The sequence below is a fragment of the Pogona vitticeps genome, chromosome 10 (genome assembly GCF_051106095.1).
Source record: "Pogona vitticeps strain Pit_001003342236 chromosome 10, PviZW2.1, whole genome shotgun sequence".
Lineage (NCBI taxonomy): Eukaryota > Metazoa > Chordata > Lepidosauria > Squamata > Agamidae > Pogona > Pogona vitticeps.
In genome coordinates, this window is record NC_135792.1 from 660,105 (window position 1) to 680,471 (window position 20,367).

The window sequence follows — 20,367 nt, forward strand, 5'->3', positions numbered from 1 at the left end:
TTGGAGCAGCCCTTGGAAACCTTCCTTTCTGTGACGCTCACTCCCAGATGTTGCCCCCCCGCTCCCCACCCCGCTTGCAGACCACAGGGGGTTTCATAACTTTTCCCACCCCCTGCATTGCAACTACAGCACACTGCCCTGCCGACATCAGCCATGTATCCTGGGGACCATGGGCATGGTAGTCCAACCTATCTGGAGAGCTGCACGTCAAAGAGCCCAATTAAAGGCATTGAAGGGGATCATGGTTTGCTTTTTCTGTGGGTTGGTTAGTTGATTAATCTCTTCCCCCCCCCTCCCTCCAGCTATGAAGCATCCCTGCTCCTTTTTTTTTTTTTAAGGGGAAATGCATTCCCTGTTGCAAGAGTTCTTCAGAAAAGGTGGAGACTTTTTCTCCTGATAACCCTGGGGGGGGGGGGGGGAAGAGGGGAGGAGAGAGAGCACTTCCCCTCTGCTACCAGAAAGGGGATAACCTTGCTATGAAGGTATTGTTGGTGGGGGGGAAGGGAACAGTGTGTGTGTGTGTCATTTCAGGCCTTTGTTCCGGGGGGGTTTCCTCAGGGCTGCCTTGCAAGGCAGGAAGTCAACCACCTTCTGGAGTTACTTTTCCTGGCTTCAGCCGAGTCACTGGGGAGGGCAAAGCAGTTGCCTCGGGTGGCGGAGGATGGGAGGCAGTGGCACCACCACCACCCCCCGTAGGGGATCTGAGGGGGTCCCCGGCCAGCCCCCCTAAGCCACCCCTCCCACCTTCAGGTGAAATCCACATGGGGCGCATAAGGTGAAAGAGAATGACAAGCGACTGGGAGGGGAGGGAGATGCAGAACCTAAGGAGGAGAATCTCAATTCCCATCATGTTGAACATCAAGCCACCCATTAACCCTCACTCACTACCCACTGCATTTTCTGAAAAACGAAACCCCAAACTTCAAGACATCCTTCTTCAAATATACATTTTTAAAAAGCAAACGAGCAGCTTGAGGGCAACACTTGGTAGAACAGAAGGAAAAACCAGAAAGAGAGGTTTTGCTGGAATGTCAGTGGTTCAGTATTTAGCCCTTCCGATGTCAATGGGCCTTCAAGTCCCAGAATCCGCCCCCCTCCCCCAACCAGCCCTGCCGGCCAAAGTTTCCGAGTGTTAGGATCTGACAATGTCAGAGGGCCCAAAGGTTGAGCTACATCCCATTGCCCCCAAAATAAGATACAAACACAAAACACAAGAGGAGTCTTGTAATGACTCAACCGCTCATGCAGGGCTGATCCATCACACAGCACTGGACAAATGCAGCTCATCTGAGGACCATTAAGGGCCACTTGCCATCTCAGACCAAAGTCAGCACCGTCCCGCCTGCTTTGCAGGAGAACCCCAGGAACTACCTGCAACTTGATGGTCTAGGAAAACCCAACGGCTAGGTGCCGAAATGAAAGGAGAAAATGCCAATTCCTGCCAGGTCAGAGAGGAAGAGGCACAGAGCTTAATGGCACTCTTCCCATGGGACCCTGAGGGGGGGGGTCCCTGATCACCAGACATTCACTATCACCACCCATAAAGAAGAAGCCGACTGATGCTCGTCATTGCTTCAAATATTCCCAGGGAAGACATTTCCTCCGCTCCACCAAGGCCACCCACAGGAAAGCACAGCTTCTGAGATTCACCGCCACCCCCCTCAGCCGGCTTCATGGGCACCCCGAGAGGTGGGTTCATCTTCCTTCAGCTGTAGCTTCTGGGGAGCCCGTCGGGGCCCAGCAGGTGAGCGCTCGGGTCTCCCACGAGCATCGGTCCCGGGCCCGGCTAGAAAGAGAACACAAACAGCCAAGGTTAGAACGTTGCCCGAGAGGTGGTGTGAAAGCAACAGCGGCAGAGGTGAGCCTTCGCTATTGTGCAGGGCGGAGGGATGGTTCGGCTCTCTGGGCAGAGTGGAAGGAAGGGCCGGCCTCACGAGCAAAGCCATGCCAGGCCCAAAGAGGCAGCCCACAGCCTCCATCAAGGCCAGCTTCCCGTGATGCGTAACAGTCGTCCCCGTCCCCCGTCCCCCCCGGCCATGACCAGCAACGGACCTTGGTGAGTAGCAACTCCCGGAGGGCTCCTGGCGCAGGGTCCCTCACCACCGCGGACAGCAGTTCCTCGGAAGGCGTGGCTGCCTCCACAGGCAAACCTTTCACAAACCTGCAAGGGGAGGAAGACAAGGAGGAGGCATGGGGGCTGTAAGAGACAAGGGCCACCCTGAGCCCAGCAAGGCGAAAGGGATGCAGGGAACCACACCCGTGCCGGATCAAAGAAACCCTTCACGGGGAAGCCCCTGAGAAAGGGGGCAAAGCGCTCTCGCTTGGAGAAACCGGCATGGGCCAACCTCAGGACTCGGCGAGCAAGGCCCAGGGTCCCCTAAAGGCCAGCCCCCCTGGCCGACGGCTCCATGGGCTGAAGGGAGAGAGGCGGGTGCATGGGAAGGGAACCCCCCCCCCGAGGTCCCTGGTCACTGACCGGAAACAACAGTGGGATTTTGCTGCATGCTGCTGGCCGACAGAGGCCAAGAGGGGTGCAGGGGAAGGCCCACCCCCCTTATCTCTCAACAGTGACCTCCAGCTGGACTCATTGCCTCTTGCAAGAGAAACTCATGACCTCTTACAAGATGGATCAGATGAGCACTGGGCTGTGCTTGTAAAAAGAGAAGGTATCATTTTCCGACAGTGGGGATTATTTGCTTGGGTATGTGGGTTCCTTCCCCCCCTTTTTGATCATCCTATATACCCCTCCCCCCAAACAACAACATCACCCCCACCCCCACCAAAAGGAAGTCCCCGGGTTCACTTACTGGCCTCCGTTGTTGGCCGGAGGGAAGCTGCGCCGGACCACTTCCACAAACTCGTCCACCGTCTCCTCCAGCATGAAGAGGACTGCGTTGGGTCCTGCATCGAACGTGTAGGCCACCTGCAGCCAAGGAACAGCCCAGAGGTCAGAGAAGCCAGGGTTTAACCACCAAAGTCACCCTTCCCTGCCTGACGACAACGCAGATGTTTTTGGCTGTTTTCTTCCAAGAGCTCAATCCAAGAATAACATTTGGGGGGGGGTGGTGGAGAGTGTTAAGCAACCCCTCCCCTCTGCATTTTCAAAGAATAGGCAGAGAAGCCATGGCTCTCAGCCCCCAGATTTCTGGATCCAATAGTCGGGAACTTGATTTGTTTATTTAAAAAACCAAAAAACGTTAAAGCATTGTTTTAGCGCAAACTTCCAAAGAAGGACAATCTTGTCAATTCAGTAGAACCAGAGGTTTACCTTGCAGTGCAAAATAAATAAAGAAATAAAAAATAAAAGAGGTAGTTCTGGTATCCAGAGGTCTTAGGTATGTTTGGACCACAACTCCCAAATCCAGTCGCTACTAGCATGGGTCCGAGGTTGGCTGGGGGATTCTGAGAGCTGTAATAACTTTTCCAAACCCTAGGGGGAGGCATTTGAACCTGCCCTTCCCCCTGCCCCACATATATGCACTCCACAAGCCCTCCGGCTGCCCCACGAGCTGACCTTGGTTTTGCCATAGTGGGTGTTGAAGCGATGGACCAGGGCGATCACCTGCTTGGAGGTGTCGTTGAGGTAGAAGAGGGGCGGGAAGGTATCCAGGCAGGTGGCGTGGAACTGGTTGCTCTCCTGCATGGTGAGTTTGCCAAAAGCCTCAAAGTTGCGCTGCTGGATGTGCCGAATCATCTCGGCCATGCGCTCTGGGACCAGCGCTTTTGCCCGGTGCTAGAAGACAGAAGGAAGGAAGAAAGGAGGCAAGGGCCGGCGGCAGCACATCCGAGGAAAAAGGAGGGCTGGGAAGGAGCGCACGAGACCCAAAGGGCGCCAGCATTTGTTCGTTAGAGGCACACCCTGCCTTTTCTCCGAACAGCACAAGCTGGCCTCCTTCTTCCTCGTCCGGACAAGAGCCACGCCAGGCACCCCAACGCGTTTCAAGGCTCAGTGGAGATGAAAACCTGGATCTCTCAAGCCCTGATCTAATGCCCAGATCACCACACGACAAGGAACTGCCAGCAGTTACAGCGACATGATGTCAAATGAAAAGAAGCTCTGCTGAGTGACAGGCAGGGCGCATGCAGCCGGGGTGTGTGTGTATGGGGGGGGGCAGTGCTGGCCCCTACCTTCAGCAGGAGGCTGGTCTTCACACTGGTTTGCATCCCGGCTGTGCTGCCCACTGGTTTTTTCTCTGCGCTCACCTGATAAGGAAGACGACACAGAAAGTAGCAGCCACGAGATCCTTGCATGGAGGGGGCAGAGCTCCAACCCTCTCACCAAAAAAGCCAGGGCTTGTCCAAAATAACCTTCCACAGAAGTGTAACTCCCCCCCCCCAACAAAAACCACCTTTGCATTGCTGTAGAATGAAGTGAGCAAAATCTGGGGGATCAGGATCTGCCGCCGCCGTTACCGCCACTGGCACTCCTACCAACCACCCTGAAGCACACGCCTCTGGGACTGGAAAAGTCCACACCACCAGCACCCTCCCCAAAGAGGCCCAGCCCATCTCTAGGTACATCCGGCAGTCTATGGCTGGGTGCCCTCTGATCCCCTTCAGGATAATCACTGAGGACCGTTCAGTCAATTCAGATTTATGGCAACCTTTTTTTCAGGGCTGTCCAGGTAGGAAACAATCTGCAGTAGTTTTCCATTCCCTTCTTTTGGGTGGGATCCCTGGGACTCCTGCGCAGCTGGCCCAAGGCCACCCAGGCTGGCTCTCCACCTGCAGAAGGCCCAGTGTGTGTGTGTGTGTGTGTGTGTGTGTGTGTATGTGGGGAATCCAACTCCCAACCTCGGGCTCCACTGAGCCATCCGACTCACCACCAAGATCAAGATCCTCAACTCCGGCCAGTGTGTCTCCGGCGCTACCTGCTGGGCAATGCTGTCCTTACCATCCGCCTCTTCCCCCATGAGCCACTGCACGAAGCCTCCGAACATACTCCGGCAGGCGCTGCCCGAGCCCTGGCGAGCCACTTCGGAGAGCTCACCTTCCACCCCATACAGCTTGGCCAGTGTGTAGACTGCAGGGGGAAAGAAGAGAGGCCAGAATCGGTCTTCTCCCGAACTCACAGCTCCACATGGGACCCCCATCTCAAACCCCTCCCCTGGGGCCCCCAGTTCCCTTCAACTTGGCTCCCAGCCACAGGCCCCCTTTGGAGCACGGGGGGTGGGGTGGGGCAACAGAGCCCAGAAATGGGAGACACCCAACCTCCAGGATCCCCACCCCACTCACCCAGGCAGGCGTAGCCCGCAGCGGAGGAGGCCAGGCCAGCCGCTGTGGGGAAGTTGTTCTCTGAGGCAATGTGGACTTTGTAGGTCAGGCTGAGGGGAGGACGGTCGCTGTTGCCCTCGCCGTTGCTCTCGCTGCAGCGCTTCCTGGTCAGGCGGCGGACTGCCGAGAGCACGAGAGATGGCCAGTGAGATGACCCTCACACGGGGGACTTCCTCCAAGGGAGAACCATTGCCCAAACATTCTAGCTCTCCCTGGACAGAGAGAGAGGCTTTCGGCCACCGGAGCCCTTGACACCACCAGCCCATGTGGTACAGCCCAACCCCTGGCGGGAAGAGGATCCCTCGTGAAGTGCAAGAGCCCAGATCTCAGCAACATGTCACCTTCCTGCCCTACGTCTCTCAGAATTCCCCAGTCAACATAGCTGGCAGTCATGATATCCAACCATGATATCCCCCCCCCCCCAACAGAGACACATTATCTTCCTTCAGACAAGGCTTCTCCTTCCTGGCATAGCTTCTGTCTCTCTCCCTCCCTCCCTCCTTCCACTCACTCTCCCGCAGGCATGACTGGAGGCGTGGATGCTCAATGTCACTCTCCTTCCCATTCAGCCAGAGGCGGTCCTCTGTGAAGTCCCGGCTCACAGCAGCCGTCGTCGTGGTTTTGAGCTGAAACAAAACCTCCAAGTCAAAAGGGCCAGAAACTGCTACCCGAGTCCATCTTTTGCGACTGGAGACGGGCACAAACTTCCAGTTGTGCATTTCATCCTTCAGAAGAACAAGTGTTTGGTGCTTCCTTGCCCTGCCTCCTCTGGGTGCTGCCCCTGAGTGGGCGCCTGCTGGAGGAGGCAGGGCTCGGAAGTGCCAAAGGATGAACGAGAGCACACTGCTGAACAGACAGCTTTGTGCTCATCTCTTTAACTGCAAGACGTTTAGTACATCTACCTAAGTTACGTAGAATTCCCACAATGGCCTGAACTGAAAAACATTACAGGGTCCCAAAGTACACCCTCCCCTCCCCCAAATCAACCTCCGGCTGATTCAAATTTTCTGAGAACCGTTCAAGTGAGGTCCGATTGTTCTCCTTCTCTCTTCCCCATCCACCCCTGGTTCCACAATGAACCGTTTCTCTTTTGCCATCTCAGGCAAAATGAGACCTTTGTTATGATCTGCTGCTAACCTGATCCTGGTGCAGTGTGACACTGAGGGAAGAATTAATCGGCAGGATCAGGTCTTCATCACGTTTTCCCCCTGGAAAATGAACACGCAGGTCGTTAGAACTGGGGGGGGGAATCCCAGAAACGTTCACGGCCCATCCCCTTTCCTGCAACCAGAGCCTTGGGCAACCCTGACTTCAGCGGAGGAAGCTGATCCACCTGTTTCTGTCACCACAGACGTGGGCCCAAAGCACAGCCAGAAGGAGAAGCCTGCGATTTGCTGGCATGAGCCTCCCTCTGGCTCCCGACCTGCTAATTGGCCTGCTTGCGCTAGGCCATGTGCCTTGCCCAACAGGCCAGGCTGCTCAACAAGTCAGCCAGCTCCCTTTTGCTCTGTGGGGCTCGCTCTGCGGCAGGTAGGCGTGCACTGAACTGCAGCCTGAGCTATGTAACAGGTGGGGGCCCACCAGTCACGAACATTGCAACCGGGGGAATAGGGAAGCCTGAATCAAGTGGCAGTGAGTTCCATAGGATTTACCCCAAGGAAATTGAAGAGAACTGTAGCCTGAAGTATCAGAGCAATCACATTTATTTAGAAGCTGCATTTATAAAAGGCGGCTACCCTATTTTTGAACAACCCAGATGTAAAAGATTATTTTGGAATGTTACACTGGCACAGCAACACGCCCCTTTGCCTTTGTTTTTCCCAGCAAGAAGTTTCATAATGAGGGAGGATCTGTCCGCTCCGGGGCCTTGTTCTGGCTGCTCTCCTGCTGTGTTTTCCCTCTCCATGCACAGTCCAGTGTCACTCGCCTCCCTTCGTTTTTCCTCTTGTTAACAAACCTCACCATTTTCAAACCACAACCACGCTCACCTGCTTCACAACACAAACATGGGGGGGGGGGAGGCTTAGAGCTCCTTTAATTCAAATCACAAGACTGAAACATTGCTTCCCCCCCACACGCACACACACTGCTTATGTGACTTCTTAGTCTGTCCGTCATTCACTTGAACACTTTTTCATGGGTCTCTTTATCCAAGAAATGTTTAGCACACTGCAAAATTGCATGAGGCCTCCCCCTTTTTTCTTATTGCAAAGTTCACACCATCAAGGGCCGCTTGGCCGGTGTCAGAGTCCCCCCCCTCACCTTAAGTGACCTGCATGGGGGCCCCCCTCCTTCCCCCAGTTTTATCACATGGCAACAAGACCCCACACAGAAATGCCCAGGGTGGGGTAGTCACCCCCTCCTTAAAGGTCCCACCTACCTTGAAAGCCCTATTAGGGTCGCTCTAAGCTAGATGGGGGTCCTGACGGCACAGCTCAGGAAGGGCCAAAATCTAACGGGCAGGGGGGGGGTTCGGGGGGGGGAGGCAGGCAGAGTCGCTACTCACAGTATTTGACCACAGCGATGTTGACGGGGGCTGTGCAGGTGACCCGCGTCAGGGGCTGGTCGTCCGCCATGGCTCCAAAGGGCAGCTGCCGAAGGACCAGAGAGAAGAAGGCCCACAAGCAGCACCGGCCGCAGCCCCGCTTTGCAACCCGCGGGAAGGCGAAACTCGCTTTGCAAGCTCGCCTGCAAAGGGGCCCCCACGTGCCTGCAACCAGCTGTCTGCCCCGGGATTGGCCAGCGGGGCAACAGCTGCTGCAGCTCTGCCCAATCAGCGCCGGTCCCACCTCCTGCCGTGGCGAGGCTCGGCCAATGAGAGCGCGTCGGAAGATGGGACTCCTCCTTCGCCTCATTGAGAGACGCCGCGGAGGCAGGAAAGAGGGAAAGGGGGAACGGAACCCTCGAGGCGCTCCCGGAGGGGGAAGCGTTTCCTGCACGGACGTTTTTAGCCGTTGCTCACAGGCTGAATAAGTAACCAAGGAGGGCGGCCATGACACTATAGGCATAGGCAACTCCAAAGTTGGCTTGCCATTCCGACCTGAGGGGTTAAAAGAGCAATTAAACAGCGATTAAAAGACAAGTCTACCGGTGTTTGAGTTTTTCATTGGGCTAGGTGGTGTAAAAAATGGGGTGTGTGTGTGGTGCTGGGCTTTTTGAGAAAACATAATTTTTTTAAAAAAACAAACACTTGCATCTCTTTGCCTCTTCCAATGTTCTGTATTATCAGGTAGCCTGATGAAGAATTCTGGTGGGATCAAAAGCTTGCACAGGGTTTTTTAAAAAATTTAGTTGGTCTTGATAAAGGAATGCTCAGAGGGGAATCCTAGGAGATGAATTTTCCCTCCCAGGTCCATTGGTATAAGTCAGTAGGAATCGCTTTGCAGGTATTTCTATGCCACTTTCTGCCACCTTGAAGAAGGGGAGGTGCGGCGGAAAGAAAGCCAACTCAACCTGCAGAAGAAAATAGCCTTTCAGCTGTTCAAGGTGCAGCCTGAGATCTGTGCTTTGCGTAACGACAGCGGCTGCAATCCAGAGGAACCAGACGGTTTCCCGAAAAGTTTGACCTGCAGGCGGACAGACGGCTGATCACAGAGTTCTAGGAAACATTCTGGGATGAGGGGATGAGGCAGGTCAAGAAGGTGGGCTGCCTCATCCAGTTCCAGGAAAGGCCATTTCCTTCCGGGACTCCTAGACTCTTTTAGGGTGGGTGGGCAGTCCCTCCACGCGAAAGGCGGTCAGCAAACACCATCTTCTTTTCAACGTTTCCCATCATCCACCGTGAGCTCCACCTGGACAGCAGACTCAGAAACACTCAGGTCACGCACCTCACCCTCCACTCCAATGAGGAATACGATCATTCTGTTTAATGTTTGTCTGATAAGCACTTCTGGAGCACTCAAAAGCTCGCCTTGTTTGCAACTTTTTAATGCTATGCTGAAGGCACTGCCCAAGCAGAACATAAGGGCGCATCTGCACTAACACCATTACATCGGTCTGGTTGTGCTTTCTCCGCCATGGGTCAATCCTAAGGATTTGTAGCTTGGTGACAGAATTTGAATTCTGGGCCAGAATTTGCCTTGAACGACGGCAAAGAAGTCTGGACCTTTCAGCCAACTGGGATGGCTAAGAATCCAGAGGATGAAGCCATGACAGTTAAACTGGAATCAAACTGAGGTGTATATGCCAGCTGGGATTGACCAGGTATGGCTTGGTAGCAATGACGCTAGGGGGAGCTCAAAGGCTGTAGATACTGGGAAATGCAGGTATTTCTCCAGACCCTTGCTTGATGTGGGACTGTTTTGTCCAAAATATTTCTGGCCCCCTTTTCTCTTTTATTTTCTTTTTAAATGAAATATCTAGATATTTTCCAAGCATGAAAAAGGAGTGGCCCTAATTCCACCCAGTAGAGAGACCACAAAAGAGCAAATTGTGGGATTTAGATACATCAGAGCGGATTGCCTGTTGCCTCATCTCTGGAGCAAGGGCACTAGAATCACTTTGGACTCGTCTTCCGAAATCAGCAGCCCCCCCCCCCCAATCCCAGAGACTTCGAGGTCACAGCTGGAGACCAGGGGGCGGAGCCTTGTGATGTCACAGAAATGGGGCAGGCAGGGGCTGGGAGGGAGTCTGGAGCAGCTTCAGGGCCAGTTGGTTGTGGAAAGAAGCCGTGGGGACTCCTGGTCTAGAATCTGGGTAAAACCAATCTCTCTACACAATATGGCAACCTAGAGCCGGGGGGGGGAGAGTGGGAATTTTCCGCAGGCCTGGCAGGGAGTCAAAAGCACCCACATTACTAGCTGGAAATTGGTAGCAAGGGGCAGCCAGACTTGACCAGCACATTGCACACGAGTTGCATCCTCTCCTCCTCAGAGGCTGCTCACCTGGAGACCCGGAGTAGATGACCAATTCCCAGGGGCTTTAACTGGTGCTCCAAGACCTGGCCAGGACTCCTCTGTGTGCAGCAGCCACGGATCAAGGCACCTCTGCTCAAGGGCTCAGCCCACGGGAGGGGTGTGTGCTTCCACTCCTGCCCTTTCTGTGCAAGGAACCACCAAAGGACCCACGGCTGTCTGTGAAGAGTGTGTTTTGGTTTGATTGACTGCCTTTTCTTATCAACTTTTGACCTCCCCATGTCAGGTTGCAGTGTGTGTGTATGTATGTGTGTGTGTGTGTGTTGTTTTGCCACCTGCTGATCCTCCCAAAACGTTGACGGAGCCCTGGCTGCTGCTTCCACCCTCGGTTCCGCGCTGGGCTGCCAGCAGGACAGAGATAGAAAGCCAAAGGGGGAGCCAGGGAGGTATAGAGAGGAACCTGCTCTCTGTTTTGGCTCTTCTGGGTGGAAGCGCCAGAGAAACTTCCCCAGCCAGAGGCAGGAGCTATTTATAGGGGATGGTATTTGGGGGAACAGCACTGCTTTTCCATTCGTCGTGGGGGAAAGGAAACTGAGCTGGGGAGAGGCGTGGCGTGCGCGTGTGTGTCCTGGCCTTAGAGCCACCTCTCCTCTCTCTCTAAGCCCGGCTGATGAATTCCCACCTCAGCTGGTGAACCGGCACATTTTGGGAAACAAGATGGTCATTCTTATCCAGCCTTCCCATGACTGGGGCAAGATCAAACCTTCCTGAACTCATATAAAGTCCCTGTCATGTCCTTACGTGTGTACACACACACACACACACACACACACACACACACACACACACACACACACACACACACACACACACACACACACACACACACACACACACACACACACACACACACACACACACACACACACACACGCTATTTCATTGTAGCCCTCTGTCCCACCCAGCTTAACCATCTACTGGGGGAAGGAAACTTTACCCTTTGAATTTTTACCTGCTAAACCTAGCCAAGATATGCCACAAGAAGGCTGCCTTCATGTTCTATACATGTTAGTTTTGACCAAAATACTTCTATCTTTCATTTTTATTGTAATCTTCAGTCAAGATTTCTCCCAAGGCAGCTTATCAAAATTAATTTTTAAAAAGGCATTTACTAACAGTTTTGATTTTTATCAGGTATCTGAAGTGAAGTCATTCTGAACGCCCTTGTATGTCATCTTAGCAACATGAAATACCACCATGTGTGTCACCTACGACGTAAGCAGATTAATTGCCACTGCCTGTTATCTTAAAAGACTCAGCTACCAATAGGAGCCAGCTATAGACAACTAATTTAAGGTTCGAATAGGCAGAATCCAGCCAAGGTCCTCTGCTCAATACAGGATTCTTGTGAACCAACGAAGGTCTAATTTACAAGCCAGGTAAGAGGGCAATTCCCTACCCTTTCCTGGATGGCTTAACATTTGCAGTGTGTGTGCGTGTGCGTGCATGTGCGCGCGTACGCCATCTTTGCACACATCTTTGGTGGAGAGCAGAGGACCTGGGTTTGAAAAAATTATCCCTTTTTGCGATGCTGGCCGGGGGATTAAGAACGGTTCCTCCCAAGCTCAGCTCCAGACCAGTTTGGCTGAGCTGACAGGCAGAGTGGACTTTGCTCCCGCATTTTAGGTGCTGCCTTCCTTTACGCGGGGGGGGGGACCCCAGCAGGGGACGAATCCTGGCGGTCAATGGGGCAGCCACGTCTCCGCCTTGTCCTCACTCGACTACCCTTCTCGCCCTGGAGAAGCAGCCGGTGAGGAAAGCACGTGGCCGAACCCCAGAGGGACGAGAGCAAAGGACCCTCTTGCAAGGATTGAGGGACTTTCCATTTCAACCAAGCAGAGGAGGAAGAAGAAGAGCGGAAAATCTCATTCATTCATTCCGTCCCAACCTGTCCAACGCCGGGCCCGGCTGGACGGGTTGGCTGCCAGCTGGTTGCCTGGAAAACACTCCGGGCCTCCCCCCCCCCACCGCACACCCCCCACCCCCGTCCGTGCTGCTATATTTATAAGCACTTTCCATCTGCAGTGAGCCGAGGAGGGAAAACATGTGGGCTTATTTTAGACCCAGCAGCATTTTTTCCTGCTCTGGCCCTGACCCTGACAGGTGCAACGGCCACATTTAGATGCTCCGGAGCTCAAAATAGGACAGAATTTACAATGGAGCTTCCTTTGGGTTCCCTCCTTTGGGTCTTATTTATGCCCTCCGGGCACAGGGCTGAGCTGGGCCAACCCAAGACGGACGGCCCCCAAAGAAGAGTCGCAAGAGGGACGCAAACACACAGACGGCTCTGCTGAGCCTCGAAGGGAAGGATTGTGATCCTCTGAGCCACCAAGATTATTTTGGCACAGGAGACACCAGTCCTTCCCCCCCCCCCGCCTCTCCCCCAAATCTCTAGTAATACATACTCAGTGATAACCTATTAAATAACTGACCATTGGCTGCTCTTTCATGATGTTCAGCCTTGGCCAGGATTTGAACGCTGTGGTTGCTTGGCATTGGCCTTTCTGCCAGGCAGGCATTTTTATTGCACCAGCCCGTCCTGTCCTTACACTCAGAACAGACAGGCCAAGACCTTGCCCGCACACATGCTCCGTTTCCACCAGCAGGAGCAGCGCATGAGCGGGGATCTGGCCCCTCACGCTCAGCACCAGGAATTACGAAGTCAGCGCTTGCCGGCCAGATCCATCCTGCCCACCCTTTGTGCTTCTTTAGGCGCAGCCCCTTCCAGGTCCCTACTTCTGATCTCCACCAGCACCAGCACCCCCCTCAATGACCCACGTCCAAGCTAGATGAGGAGGGAGGGAGGGGGGCCAGTAGGGGCAGCTGAACCTCAGGCCAGGCACTCGAGAGGCCTCCATCCTTCCAAGAAGCCTTAAAGGGGATGATGCCTGTGAAAACCGAGACTCTGGTCAGATGAGCAAAAGCCGAGGCAGGACTCCTTCCACAGGACTCAAGTAAACAACCTGCGGTTAAAACAAAACCGCTGCACCCGAGCCCCCCTCTCCCTGAAAAAGAGAGGCAGGAGGACCATGTCCATAGAGAGGCCATCCCTTCCTCTTTTGAAACATTCACAAGGGAGCAGCTTCTGGTGAACGACAGATCCCTGTTTGGGCCCACAAAGCTCCAGAGAGCAGGATGGAGCAGAAAGCACAAGAAGGCAGGGAAGCTACAACCAACGCTTGCCAGAAGAAGGAGGGAAAGATCTTTTAATGCAAAAGCTGACAGGTAGAAGCAGACCGGCCTCCGGCTTTCCGGCCAACGAGGTCAGAAACCGAGATGCTCCCTCAAAAGCTCAGCAGGTCACAGTTGAAGAGTTTGCAAGCTGTCCCGTTTGGACGAAAGGTGATCCCCTCTGTGGAAGAACTCGGCGTGAGGGCCTTAAAACCAGCTTGTGATGGATCCCTTTTGCCAATTCACTGCACAAAGGAACAGGGTCGTACGTACGCACGCACGCACGCACGCCCTTCCATGTCCCCGAAACGAGAGCCACAGGGTGTTTGCTTCAGGACCACCAACCCTTCTATGAAACAGGAGGTCTCGAGAAGGCCCAGATGTTCAGATCAGATCCCTCCATTCTGCCGTCTCAGCCTCCGTGGGGCAGGCTTTCTGCCGCTCAATGCTCACCCCCACCACCACCACCCCTGTCCCCCCCCCCAGGAGGTGCTGATGGCATGAATCGGTTTCTTTTCATGGCTCAGGTTGCAGGGGGGCAGCAGGAGGCCTCCTCGTGCCGCAAGAGCAGGGACATCCGCGAGAAGGTCTTCAGGCAGGCGTGGCACTGGTACTTCTTGATGTCGGAATGCGTCTGCAGGTGGGCCCGGAGGTTGGAGCGGTCGGCGAAGGCGCGGCTGCAGTGCGAGCAGGCATAGGGCTTCTCCCCTGGGAAGAGAGGCGAAGCAGGTGGTGGGTCAGGAGGGGCAGGGCAGGCGTGGAAGCATCCTGAACTTGGAAACAGTCCACTAACAGTTCAGTAAGAATTTGTTACTGCTACCACGAATTCATTCTGGATTGTCTCATCACGGGGCAGCAGGAAAAGGGGAAGACCAAATACAAGATGGACGAACTCCCTAAAGGAAGCCACAGGCTTGAGTTTAAAAAAAGCTGCACAGGGCTGTTGAGGACGGGACAGTTTGGAGATGGCTCATCTGTGGGGTTGCCATAAGTTGGAGGTGACTTAATAGACCATTGCAAGAACAACACCTAATTCAGATAAATTTCCAGCAGCAACTTTAAAGTTTGATACATTCACTGTCAAATGCCAGTGACGCTTAAAGAGTTCAATTATTTTCTGAGCCACAGCGAAAAGCTCTCCTTGCTTTAAGGGTGTGTGTGTGTGTGTGTGTGTGTGAGAGAGAGAGAGCTTCTTAAAAAGAAGCGGGATCTAACTACTGGTATCTCTTGGGACTTCTTAAAATCTGTTTTAGAGTTCCTGCTTCATCAGCAGAAGGCTCTCTTCTAACTCCACCGTTCTCTGATTGTCATTCATGTCAAATGATGTTTCTAATCTGACAAATTGCTGGGCAAGGATTCGTTTAGACCAAACCTCTTAACATTTTAACATCAGCAAGCTGAAATACTCCAGCAGTTTAGCCAGCTCGGGTCCCCTTATGGGCAGACAGGCAGTCTTTAAAAACAAACAAATAAAAAGAAACAAATCTCTTCCCCTGTCTGCCCCTACCCATGTTGGCAACTCCCATCCGTCCTAAGGAGGATGTGCAGGGCTGGGAGGAGCAGTTCGACAATATCTTGGGACTGTGTCCATCTCATCCAGTCTGAACCCAACTGGGCCACCTTGAGATTCAGCCAATTAAGTCAACGGTACTCAGTTAAGCAAGGAAGGGAAGGGAATATTCTCACAGGCTGAAGGAAGGAAGGAAGGAAGGAAGGAAGGAAGGAAGGAAGGAAGGAAGGAAGGAAGGAAGGAAGGAAGGAAGGAAGGAAGGAAGGAGAAGGAGAAGGAGAAGGAGAAGGAAAAGGGGAAGGAAAAGGGGAAGGGGAAGGGGAAGGGGAAGGGGAAGGGGAAGGGAAGGGAGAAAGAGCCACATTTCAAAAGCCTGCAGTCCAGCAATACTCAGACCAACAAAACATGCCATGAAAAGCCACCGTGGGGGCCCAGAGAACCCCCAACGTTTGCATGGCCTTCTGTGACTTTTTGGTTGGTCCCAATCATGTTACAGCCTTTTTGTACGACATTTTAATTGCCATAAACCTGTACGTGCTAATTTACATATGCGCAGAGCGGAGCAATTCAGATGTTTTGCTTGGGAAGGAAGGGAGGGAGGGAGGTAGGGAGGGTCTTAAGGACTCCCGAGCCAGAGGGAGAAACTGCTACCTCTAAGTCAGCGGCAGGGACAGGTCGAGGGTTCCCCACTGACAACCGGCATCACAGAGGACAAATGCCCAGTGCCATTTCCCCAAGAGCGTGGGGCTTACCTGTGTGTGTCCGGATATGGCCCTGCAGCAGCCACGGCCGGGAAAAAGCCTTGCCACAGATCTTGCACACGCAGGGCAGCGTGTGGGTCCGGATGTGCATCTTGAGGGCCCCCAAGCTGACGTACTCCTTCTCGCAGTGCTTGCAGCTGAAATACTTCCTGGCCACCGGCGCTGCCACCGGCTTGCAGCGCGCCTGTCTCGGCCGCGCCAGGCCCACGAAGGAGCTGCCAGGCTTCCGACAGTCTGAGCACTTGAGCCACTCCAGGGGGGCGCTGCCGGCAGTGGCAGTGGCGGCCACGCTGGGCTCCCCCAACACTCTGCTCCCTTCTCCCTCAGCCGGGCTGCCCGGGCTGGGAGTCCTCCTCTGGGGCAGGCTGAACGCGGAAGGGAGAGGGAGGTGGTTCTGGCTGTCCCTGAGCGGGGCGCCCCAGGCGAGGCTGCTCCCCGCACGGCCCGCCGTGGCACCGGCACCGCCTTGGAGACTCTGCTCAGGGTCTCCTCTGAGCTCGCTCTTCTGCGGGAGAGGCCGGGAGAGGCAAGCGATGACGAGACTGGGGTCCCACGGGCTGCCAGCTTCGCAGGGGGCTGCTGGAGGCACCAAGCCATTCTGAAGGAGGAGAGGACCCTCCAGTCCCTGGGAGGGGTCGCTGGGATCTAAGCACACACAAGGACAGTGTAAATGCCAAGCGCTGTGAGCCCCCTCGCTGAAGCCTCTCTTTCATGCATACAGCCCCCACACCTTCTGTCTCGTCTTCTTTTCTTAAGAAATACATGGCTTACATCAACCATGTTCGAGTGCTTAGTTTAGGCTGGAAAGTTTCCTTCCAGTATTGCAACCCATATAATCTATACATTCTGAGAACTGCAGAGCTGGAAGGGACCCTGTGGACCATCTAGTCCAGCCCCTGGTCGAGAAGGCTCCGCGGGGGAATCAAACTCCCAACCTCTGGCTCTGCAGCCAGCCGGAGACCTCAGCCATGAAGCTATCCAGCAGTTCCTTTGCAATAAAAGTATCGCCTTGAAGTTGTTTCACACAAACATCTGGGTGTGCTGTATGCCAATCAGTTTGTGTTACATGCTCACAACACTGCGCAAGGTATGAAAATGCCACACTCCCTGCTGTCTTCGCCATGTGCCTCATACACACCCCGACACCAAGGACCGAGGAGGTGGCACTGCAGGACCTTGCCTGAGAATCTGTGCAACGGACGCTGAAGAACTTCATGTCTGGCAGGCTGGGTGCTTTGTTGTTTTTTTAGTTTTTTATGATGGTGCGTCTGGAGAGGGAGGTTACTAACATGGCTCTCGGCGAGGCTTAAATCCTGGGGGGTGCCAGCGGAGTTCTGTTTTGCAAGGGAAGGTCCCCAAAAGTGTGCTGAGAACACCCACATTTAAGTATTGCTTGGAATGGACAAGATGCCGCCCCTTCCCACAGCATCCTCGAGCTCGCCCTTGCAAATAACAGATGCCACTCAAATAGCACCCTGCCCAAAGGAGTGACACTTGGCATTTTTAAAATAACTGCGTGCCACCCTCCTAATCTCTACATTCTTTATCAAGGTACCAAAAGGTTAAGTGTGAAAAACACCCTGCCGGCTTCTCCAGGAGAAGCTGCAACCCCTTTCAGAGGCACACACACACACACACACACACCCGGGGGCCGCAAACTGCCCCAAAGCCATGGGGAGGTAAAAATAGAGCCAAGACAAACCAAAAGCCAACTTGGGCTAGCATTTCTCATGCCAGGGTGGCCAAGCAGAGGCACCCAAAGAGGAGGCTCCCACCAGCGCCCTCCCTCCCTGGCAGGGAATGTTTTCAGGACGTGCACAACCAAGCACACCAGGCGCGCCCCCCCCCCGGGGGTGGTGGGAGCGCCTCCCTTGCCGCCAAATGAAAAGGAGCCTTGGGGAAACCCTCCCCAGCTGAGCAAGAGATGTCCGTCGGGGCTTTGCGAGACCCCCTCCAAAAAGTAGAGCAGAGGAAATGGAATGACCAGACCTGGGCTAGCCACCTGCATTCAGGCAGGAGCGGCTGAAGCCCTACAAAACTGACCCAGAGTCTGGCGGCACCCTCAGGTCGGACGCGCGTGCCTCGGAAGACAGGCGCTCCGGCGGCCGGCCGTGAGAACTCCGGCCAAACAAAACGTCTCGGCCTTTCAGGGGCCACCGAAGGCCTCGTCGGCGGCGTGCCTTCTGCAACAGGCGAACGGGGCTGCCCCGGACCCTGAAATTAAGCAGCACGAAGTGCCACCTGACACGGCACTTGAGAGGAAGGGGGCACGGTGGCTGGCCGGGCGGACGGATGGGGATCCCCGGAGGGGTCGCCCGGCGAGAGAGGGAGGCTGGCCGCGGCAGCGCCCTCGCCAACGCGTGCCGTGCGCCTGGGCGCAAGAGGGGAGCGCCGGCGGGCCGTCCCGCCTTACCTCGGCGGCGGCGGCAGTGGCGCGTCTCCAGCCGGCCGTAGTTGGGGACGCGGGTGCTGGAGGGCTTCTTGACCAGGAAGGAGCGCGGCATGGCCAGCGGCACCGGCGGCGGCAGCGGCGGCGGCGGGAGCGAGTCGGAGGCGCCCGGGCAGGGGCCATATAGAGCCGCCGGGTCATTAGCATGGGCCGCCCGCCGAGCCAACCGCCGGGCGAGGGGCAGTCCTTGGCCGCAGCCCCCGCCGCCTCCCTCCCCTTCGGGGGCGGCCGCTGTGTGCCCGCCCGACGGTTTGCCCGCCCGCGAGGTGCCCCGCTTTCCCCGCAGAGCTGCCCGGGAGGCCCCTTCTCTCGACCCGACGCGCCGGCGCCCTTTGCCTGCGGGGGGGGGGATGCGCCCCTGAAAGGGAGCCCTGTTGCTTATGGTCCTTCTGGCAGAAGACAAGCAGGCCGCTGTGGGAAACGGGGCGCAAAAGTCACCTATGGAACTACCTGCCACAAGATTTGAGGTTATGTTAGATGGAAAGTCTGCCTTGCCTCCTCTGAACTCCAGGGGGTGGCCATGGCTCTTTTCAAGCCTCGACAGCCAAGAGTATCCCCATAAATTATTTCAGAGAAAGGCCATCCTGCACGTCCACCTACCTTCCGGCCAGGGAGAGCTTTCCTTGCTCCCCTCCATCCACCCGGTTCTCAGAACCTTATAAAGTAGTTCAGGCATCGGGCAAGTGGCGGATCCAGACCGACTCAAGGAGTCCTCTGTGTCCAGCTGGCCCTACTTGGAGATGTGGCTACTGAAGAACCTTTGGACCGGGAACTTTTGTATGAAGACAAAAAATAACGACAACAGAAGAACTGCAGAACTTTAACGTTGACAATGAAAAAACTAGACTGACAAAGATTTTGTAGACCTTGTTTCCATCGCCAGTCCAAACCGAGACGGTTACCACCAAATCAGAAGGAGGCTGAGACTTGGAAAGGCTAAGGCCATGAAAGAATTAGAAAAGATCATAATGGGCCAGGATGTGTCGCTGGAGACCAAAGCCAAGACCCTTTGTGCTACATACAGATGTGGATGTTGGACGGTGAAGAACACCTACAAGGGGGGCAGCGGGGGGGGGGAATCAATTCCTCCAAATTATGCTGCTGAAGGTGAGCTTTGTGGATACCTTGAACCACCAGAAAGCTAAACAAGTGGGTCCTGGATTTTGTCTTGCCTGAACTCTAGAAGCAAAAAGGACAAAGCTGAACCTATCATCGTTTAGGCACATCATGAGAAACCAAGAGTCACTGGAGAAGACAATAATGCTTGGAAAAGATGAAGGCAGCAGGAAAAGAGAAAGGCCCAATATAAAATGGACTGACTTCCTAAAGGAAGCCACAGCCTTGAGCTTTCATGACCCTGGAATGTCCTGTCCTCCTTCATAGAGATGCCATAAGGTGAAGGGGTGTGTATGATCTGACGGGGCATAACCACCACCTCCCTAATTTGCCGTCAAGTCCTTTCCAGCTCATGGTGACCCTCGGAATTTGTGACCTCCCAAAGAACCTAGCTCTCTTGCAAACTCAAGGCCTTGGCTTCCTTGACAGAGCCCATCCATCTCATATCCGGTCTTCCTCTTTTCCTGCTGCCTGCCTTCAACAACCACCGTGAAGTCATGTCTGAAACCCATTTCCTTCTGGAAACTGCCCCACCTGCTCTCGGGTCTTGAGCTCGCAAAGGGCAGAGCTCATCTCCGCTGAGTCAGGCGGAGGCCTTTGGCCCCTTCTGTCACCTGCTGGAGTTGCTTCACTGGGAGAACGGAGGGGCTTAGGGAGATTTGTCAACCCCTTTGAAGCACTGGGTGAGATAAGCGTGGCTGGGAAGAGGCCAGACCGGTAAACTTACTCACCTCGCCCGTTTCTCAGAATCCACCACCACCTCCAGCCACCGTTTGCTTTTCCAAGGATCAGGTAAGAGAAGCAAACATCAGGAGCTGCCCCCGCCTTCCTCCTCCAATGTCACCCCCCCTCCCGCCCAAGGCGACCCACAAAGCTTGTGGTCTGAGCGAGAAACTTATTTATTTATTTATTTATTTATTTATTCATTCATTCATTCATTCATTCATTCATTCATTCATTCATTCATTCATTCTATTTATATCCCACCTATCTGGTCAATTACAAAACATATGCCCAAAGTCAGGAGATTTTTCTTGGTTTGGGGAGGATAGGAAGAGATGATGGTGATAAAACATGAGTAATTTATTTAATAACAAACAATCAAGCAGTTGAAATGCTGGTCTGTCTGTCTGTCTGTCTCTCTGTCTTGTCTAAATTTATACCCCACCCATT

At 54.4% G+C, this 20,367-nt stretch overlaps 2 protein-coding genes across 3 annotated transcripts; both read right to left on the reverse strand.

Annotated features, from left to right (window-relative positions):
• Window positions 1-930: 930 nt before the first annotated feature.
• Window positions 931-8,004, reverse strand: MVD (mevalonate diphosphate decarboxylase). Its single transcript, XM_020788404.3, has 10 exons — window positions 7,781-8,004; window positions 6,412-6,482; window positions 5,786-5,900; window positions 5,236-5,394; window positions 4,824-5,023; window positions 4,129-4,203; window positions 3,515-3,733; window positions 2,808-2,923; window positions 2,053-2,161; window positions 931-1,786 (listed from the first exon to the last, which is right to left on the reverse strand). Exons 1-10 carry the CDS (start codon window positions 7,848-7,850, stop codon window positions 1,706-1,708), a joined length of 1,215 nt encoding a protein of 404 aa, XP_020644063.3. The 5' UTR covers window positions 7,851-8,004; the 3' UTR covers window positions 931-1,705.
• A 5,372-nt stretch (window positions 8,005-13,376) lies between these two features.
• Window positions 13,377-20,061, reverse strand: SNAI3 (snail family transcriptional repressor 3). Of its 2 annotated transcripts, none has more exons than XM_078380494.1 (3): window positions 18,679-20,061; window positions 15,621-16,274; window positions 13,377-14,066 (listed from the first exon to the last, which is right to left on the reverse strand). In XM_078380494.1, exons 1-3 carry the CDS (start codon window positions 18,752-18,754, stop codon window positions 13,882-13,884), a joined length of 915 nt encoding a protein of 304 aa, XP_078236620.1. In that variant the 5' UTR covers window positions 18,755-20,061; the 3' UTR covers window positions 13,377-13,881. The 2 variants fall into 2 exon arrangements, with proteins under 2 accessions (XP_078236620.1, XP_072836810.2); XM_072980709.2 differs by lacking the exon at window positions 18,679-20,061 and adding an exon at window positions 18,043-18,262.
• Window positions 20,062-20,367: the final 306 nt, after the last annotated feature.